Source organism: Engraulis encrasicolus, chromosome 4 (genome assembly GCF_034702125.1).
Source record: "Engraulis encrasicolus isolate BLACKSEA-1 chromosome 4, IST_EnEncr_1.0, whole genome shotgun sequence".
NCBI classification, from domain to species: domain Eukaryota; kingdom Metazoa; phylum Chordata; class Actinopteri; order Clupeiformes; family Engraulidae; genus Engraulis; species Engraulis encrasicolus.
Genome location: NC_085860.1, coordinates 51,770,372 through 51,777,871, shown reverse-complemented (window position 1 = coordinate 51,777,871; position 7,500 = coordinate 51,770,372). Strand labels below are relative to the sequence as shown.

Here is a 7,500-nt window from a genome sequence, read left to right as displayed (position 1 = left end):
TGTTTGTGTGTGTGCACGCATGCACGTGTGCATGTGCGCGTCTGCGTGTGTGTGTGCGTGCGCGTGTGTGTGTTTTATGAGTTGTTTTTGATTAAATCTTTGCATGGAACAAAAGGTGTTCTAGGTCATTCTTTGATAGCAGTGGTAAAAAAAACAAGTTTGTAAAGACTTTATGTACATTTTTATTACTCTTTTGCAAAACAATTTCTGTGTTTTCATTTAAATATATTTCACTTCAGTACAAAGAGGAAAAGGACATAAACTACATAAAAATGGTTTGAGTCACATCTGGACAGGATTACAAGTCTAACAGTAACGTCTATTTAAGTGCTACAAACGTGGGCATGCATCTCATTATTGAACATAAAGAAATATATATTTATATACAGAGCACAAGCCATGTATTTAACAGCAAAAGTAACTTAACATCTATAAAAAATTATATATATATATACTATATCATACCTACAGTAACGCTGGCTAAATCATGCGAAAGCAGAGGGACTAGTTGTGCGCGTTTAAGGTCTCATCTGGTGTCGAGCAGTGTAATATTGTCCATGAGTTTTGTGCGTATGCTTTTTTTTTCATTTGGATGGAATAAATGAATCTGTTTAGGTTTACAATGGCAGAGCCCATGTAACATAATTAAACATAAAATGGCTTTAGACAGGACAGGCCTGAATTGGCTGTACAAAAATATAAATATAGGGTTTGTCCAGAACCCTAGATTTCCAAGGCGAAAAAACAACACTCCTCCAAACCTTTCTTAAGTGCAACACACAGTCTTCTTTTCAAGAACTTTCTGCTCCCACTGAAGTCCCATTTGGACCAGGATTCCACTCTCTCTCTCTCTCCTCTCTCTCTCTCTCTCTCCTCTCTCTCTTTCTCTCTCCCTCGTCTTTTCTTGTGCGCTTGACAGTATTCAGTTCTCCAGTAATTTCCCCCACCACCCCGCCCTCTCAATTTAGCCGTCTCATTGGTCGATCTCGTTGCTGTCGTGGCGACAAGGTTTGTAGTGTTGGATGCAGAACTCTCGGATCCTCCTGCAGGCTTCCGCCATCATCTCCTCCGGCACGGTCACCACGATGCGGAAGAAGTTGGGGTACTCAAACGGCTGTGGAGGAGGAGAGGAGAGGACAACAGGGCTCTTAGACACAGCAGTTCACAGTGCACTGATTCACTGCTCTTCCTGTCTTTTTTTGTTTTTAACCCACTTTAACCTAAGCCTTTTTTGGGAAAGGTGCCCTCTGCCTATTAAAACCTAAATATCTCAGCCTCCGAAGCACATGAAAACATTAAATAAGTTGCATTTAAAAGCTAGGGCCCTCATTTTGCTGTAGAATTTGTTCATTCACCTCTAAGATATCCACATTGTTTATTAAAAAACCCTCAAATCTCAAGAGCCTGAATGCAGTGTATATGTCGCTCCAGGCTAAAACGGGTTTGCTCTGTACTCCACCCAAAGATTTTGGCTCCGCACATCGTCTGGCAAAAGCCTCGAGCTCGGTTCTCTCAGTGTTTCGCCAATCAGCAAACAGTTGAGAGTGTTGACGTAGAACTCACCCGCGAGCTCCGTTACTGATTGGTTAAGGTAACTATATTCACACTTTCATTTTGTTATTTGTATGCTTTTGTGACGCTACAACGTAACAGGCATGCTAATAAAGCACAATATGGGGTTTAATTTGAGTTTGGAACTTCAATTAATTTAAATGATAGAGTAAGATCAGACCATCTCCCATCGTCCACGGAGACGGATTCCTCATGGCTTTTGCCAGACTGATTGACGGAGTCAACAGTCGGCTATTCGCCCAGGCTAAAGCTTCCCCACCATTGCTGCAGCGCGGGTAGGCAGAACATCAGGTTAAAAGGTGTAGAGATGTTGCTTACTGTCGCAGGTAGACAGAAGACAGACTGCTCGGTGACCAGTCTCTCGGTGAACTCCACGTCATTCTTAAACTCCGGGAAACGCTGCATGTCGATCCCCACCTACACAAACAGGGGACAGTGGCTGTGTTACACAAGTGCATTCATGTTCTTAACTGGACACAGGCAGCACACACACACACGCATGCACACACGCACACGCACACGCACACGCACACACACACACACACGCGCACACATACACACACAAACAGGGGACAGTGGCTGCATCACACAAGTGCATTCATGAAGAACAAGGGAAACCCGTACTCTGCTCTACTGGTGACAATCCGGTGTAACCAGCGCAGGACCAGACATTAGTGAAAAGGGAAAGATGCCACACGGATGTATATTTGTTTTTTTCTTATTTATTCACAGTGCATTAGACCAACGTTTCGACAAAGTGTCTTCATCAGAGTCCCAAGGACTTAACTGGACACCGTCACAAGTTATACATTATACACAAACATGTACTGATCATACATTATACTCCCACCTCCCAACACACAAACACACACGCACACACACACACACACGCACGCACACGCACAGAGGCACACATACAGAGGCACACACACACACGCACACGCACACACATAAAGAGGCACACATACAGAGGCAAACACACACACACACACACACACACACATACAGAGACACACACACACACACACACACATACAGAGACACACACACACAGACACACACAGAGGCACACATACAGAGACACACACACATACACACACACACACACACACACACACACACACACAGACACACGCACACCCACGCACACACACACACGTGCTCAGCTCAGCTCACCATGAGGTACATGGCTCCAGAAGGCATGACGGGGGTGAGTCCTGGGACAGTGGCCAGCTCAGAGTAGCAGGTCTCAGAGTTGGACTGCAAAACACAGGGGAGGAGATTCAGGTAAGGAGAGTGTCGTAAAAAAAATAATATTCCAGGCGACAAGCAACTCAATTGGTAAGCACTGCAGATTTTTAATAACGGTACCGGAGAGATAAAATGTCAGGAAACATACAGAAGTCTCAACATCACATCTCTGAAAAGTTACAGACCCTCTCCTCCTATATACAGCTCTGCCCCCCCCAGGAAGTGCTTTGTTCTGTATTTCTTCTCGTAGAACCTGAGGAAGGTGTCCGTAACAAAAGGGGACTTGTTTGCCTTTTTCCCGCCATTTGCTAATTTGTCACCTTTCCCCAGGCCAAAATTACCCCCTGATCTTTTGGGAATCAGGATGTCTGCAATTGTATTTGTTTATATGATCCATTTGTCACAGGGAATAAGATTTGTCACTTCAAGAGATTCAGGGGAGAGATTCAGGGGAGGAGATTCAGGGGAGAGATTCCCTTTTAGACATTTTGGAGTTCAGGGAGATTTTATTCGTCAACAGGGTTGAATTTCACAACTTTCCAAATATGGAATGGGTTCTATTATAACAATGAAAGATGTGTAGATTCCAGATTGTTACTCCATTCAAAAGTCTTAAATTCTACTCCAACACTCTTTAGAACTGTCTGTCGTAGCCCCAACATTGTCTTTGTATCAATATGACACAGTGAGCTCACCCTTGCAGGACAATGGATTTAACCACATGATGGAACAGCACAAGAGATTTTACTGGATGAGGAGGTGCGAGGGAAGGGTATTGATGGCCGGATAGCTGAAGAAAGTCCTGTGGCGTTTTATTCATGGCAAAAAAAAGTGTGGCATGCTGTTGAAAAGAACTACCTAGATGGAGTTGATGATTCTATGTTGTATGTAGTATAGTATGTTGAATTTAAAGGTCCTGAAACATGTTGTGTACATGCACTTCTTCTGTGGTTAAGTGCTGAAGCTTGTTTTTGTGGAGTTCACCCACCTTGATGAAGCTGATGGTCCTGTTGTAGAAGTCTTGCGGCGTGTTGTGGAGGATGCTCTCCAGCGCCCCCTGGACTACAGTGCAGGCCCCCAGGATCCTCTGGCTGAGCTTCACCAGACCCTCGCGGATCTGAGGCAGGAAGGGGGAGGGGCAAGGGGGAGGAACAGGAACGGGGATATGGGCGGGAACAGGAAGAAGAACAGAAAGGGACAGCAATATGTCAGAATGATGGTCACAATTGGTAGTATAGCAATCTGGCGGAGGAGGTGCCATCTTTACCCCTAAGAGGCCTTAATCTAACTGCCCATTCTGACTCTGGCCTATTATTTTACACCAGTGTAATGTAATGTAACGCATAGGACTCTATGATTCTGATCAGTCCTTACTGACTGCATTGCTTCCAGCACTATTTGGATCTGTAATGCTGCCCTACTGGTGAGATCCAAATGTGTGTGTGTGTGTGTGTGTGTGTGTGTGTGTGTGTGTGTGTGTGTGTGTGTGTGTGTGTGTGTGTGTGTGTGTGTGTGTGTGTAAGGGGGTGGGAATATACTGTATGAACAGTACATGTTTGTGTATAAAGCTAGATTTATGCTTCGGACGCAGAGCCTCTGCGTCCGTCCGTCTTCTGTCTGTGCGAGTCCACGCCCCCCTCGCAGAGGCTCTGCGCCCGTCGTCGAGCGCCTCGAAAAAATTCTAACTATCCGTCGGACGGACGCGGAGGACGCAGACAAAAAGGCGCTATGATTGGTCGTCTCGCCACTTCCTTGTTCTGTTCTTGTGGCAGCGCAATGCCAGTAGTTTGCGAGAGCAGAGCTGTATTCTGTTAAAAACTATATTAATGCCTTGTGCGTAAATGTGTGTAAATACACAAAGCTACAAGCTAAGTAACAAACAATGCATCAGTTGAACACTTGTGGCACAATGTATGTGGTTTTACTACTGTAGCTTCCTCCACCGAATGTAAACACACATCGGCAGAATCAACTGTCTTTACATGCTTGCATTTTCTGCTCGTGAAAACAGACTGGGTATGTCAAATAATGATACCAGTGCATTGCCTTTGCAATTTGTGTGAAAATACCTAGCTAACCGGGCTAGAAAGCAACATTGCTTAATAATGACCGCAGTGCTTACAATGCAGTGAAAGTAATCGCGCAACGAGACCTCGGACCTCGCAGAACTCGCAGATGCATGAATACAATGTTGGTTCGTGGCCACTCCCACGCGACTTTTGCCGAGCGCAGTTGCAGAAGTCTAATCTGACCTTAAGTCTGTATACTTGTGACGTTCATGTGTGTGTGTGTGTGTGTGTGTGTGTGTGTGTGTGTGTGTGTGTGTGTGTGTGTGTGTGTGTGTGTGTGTGTGTGTGTGTTAGGAGGTGGGAATATACTGTATGGACAGTACATGTTTGTGTATAAGTCTGTATACTTGTGACGTTCGTGTGTGTGTGCGTGCGTGTGTGTGTGTGTGTGTGTGTGTGTGTGTGTGTGTGTGTGTGTCTGTCTGTGTGCATGTGCGCAGGGTTGCCATAAAGTGGGTCACCAGAGGGCACAAGGTCATATACATGTACATATGGTATGTCAACACAGGCGAGGGTCAGGGGCGTCCCTAGGCCTATTTTACAGGGGCACGTGCCTGCGTATTGTTTGCTGTGCCCCGCTATGAGTTACACAAAAATCAACAAACTTTTCTTGGAATTTAGCTTGCAAAGTTTCGCAAACGGAGTTCTCTACAGAATTCTCTACAGAATTCTCATTAAAATAGTGTCCATGCACTCCTTGCAATAATATAGAATGCATTTACAAACTTTTTAAAATAAATAACTGCAATAAAAATCTCTCTGTGCCCCACTGATCCCCTGTCTGGCATTGGGTCAGCTGACCCCTGGGGAGGGGGTCCATTGGTGCTGGTTGTACATAGGGCCTAGAATTTGCTGCAACACCCCTTGTGTGTGTGACTGTGCATGTGGGTCTGTGTGTGTGGGTGTGTGTGTGCATGTATGGGTCTGTGTGTGTGACTGGTTGTGACTCTGAACATGTGCATGGTCTTTGAACCACGCACACACACACGCACTCACACACGCACACACACACACACGCACACAGGCACGCACTCACACGCACACACCACCAACACACACTCACACACACGCGCACACACACACACACTCACACACACACACTCACACTCACACACACTCACACTCACACACACACACACACACACGCACACACACACGCACGTACACGCACACGCACGCGCACGCGCACGCACACGCACGCGCACGCGCACGCGCACGCGCACGCACACGCACACGCACACGCACACACACACACACCTACACGTGTCCCACGTCTCACCTCTGTGCCGAAGATGTCCTTGCGGTCGTGGATGAGGATCCAGCCCATCCTCCAGCCGGGTACCAGCCAGCGCTTGGCCAGCCCCCCGCAGGACAGGATGGGAACATCGCTACTCAGGGGCGCCAGAGAGTGGAAGGAGCAGCCAGGAAACACCTTCACAGAAAGGGAAAAAGATTCAAAACATTCAAAATTCATCAAGATTTTATGTTATTACATCTCGTTATAGGTGTATTGGCCGAGTACAATTCTTTGTGTTTTCTCTCCTCAAAAGATATATAACCAGGGAACACCTTTACAGAAAGGGAAAAGATTCAAAATGTCAAGATACAAGATTCAACAAGATTTTTTGTTATTACATGTCATTATAGTTGTATTAGAGAGTTAATTTTTTGTGTGTTTATGTCTCCTCAAAGATAAATAAATGAAAGGGGTGTGTGTGTGTGTGTGTGTGTGTGTGTGTGTGTGTGTGTGTGTGTGTGTGTGTGTGTGTGTGTGTGTGTGTGTGTGTGTGTGTGTGTGTGTGTGTGTGTGCGGGTATGAGCATGTGTGTGTGTGTGTGTGTGTGTGTGTGTGTGTGTGTGTGTGTGTGTGCATGTGTACACGTGTACCTGTGGCATCACTTCAGACAACACGTCGCCCGTCAGATACGTATGCCAACTGATTACTCAAACAACTCGCGCGTCTGCCTGTCTGTTTATAATTGAAGCCGATGGTTTTGATGCTGCTCTATCTGTAAAATGTGTGTGTAGTTTGTGCGTGTGTTTGTATGCGTGAAAGAGGGAGAGATATAGAGTGTGAAAATAATCCCAGCAAGAGCATTCAGAGACAGCAATATCACACAAATATAATGCCACGTCTGTTTGTTTGTCTGTCAAAAAAGTCATGAATGGATTTGGATGAAATGTTGTGGAGTTGTTGGAAATGACAAAAGGAACAAGTAATTCAATTTTGGTGGGGTTTTTTTTTGTTTTTTAAAAGATTCTTCACATTCTATTTTCTAACTCCACAATAAAAGGTAGAAAGACTTGCAAAGAATTAGGGTGCAACATAATCAAATGTTCCATCAAACATCTTCCTTGGCAGAGGTCTGCACTCTCTGAGTGCATTTCTAGTTTACAGTGTTTTGCCACGTAAACAAATGAGCAATACCAATGCCAATGTATGAAAAAAGGACCCAAATAACGGTCTGATGATGATGTTCTTTCCTAGAAAGAGGCTTCTTTTGGATGGGAGAGAGCAGCGAGGCAGCCAGGCAGCCAGGCAGCATGTCTGGTTCTGGTTAACGTCTCTACCGCTCCAACAACTTAACCATGTGGATCCGCCCTACCT

General features: G+C 45.4%; 1 protein-coding gene across 1 annotated transcript in view; it reads right to left on the bottom strand.

Annotated features, from left to right (window-relative positions):
- Nucleotides 1-158: 158 nt before the first annotated feature.
- Nucleotides 159-7,500, bottom strand: part of tat (tyrosine aminotransferase) — a 24,565-nt gene continuing 17,223 nt past the window's right edge. The window contains exons 8-12 of the mRNA XM_063197676.1: nt 6,172-6,324; nt 3,812-3,940; nt 2,749-2,832; nt 1,891-1,989; nt 159-1,114 (exon numbers count right to left, since the gene is read on the bottom strand). Coding sequence (XP_063053746.1) covers nt 974-1,114; nt 1,891-1,989; nt 2,749-2,832; nt 3,812-3,940; nt 6,172-6,324 — 606 coding nt within the window. The 3' untranslated portion in view covers nt 159-973. The remainder of the gene's footprint in view (nt 1,115-1,890; nt 1,990-2,748; nt 2,833-3,811; nt 3,941-6,171; nt 6,325-7,500) is intronic.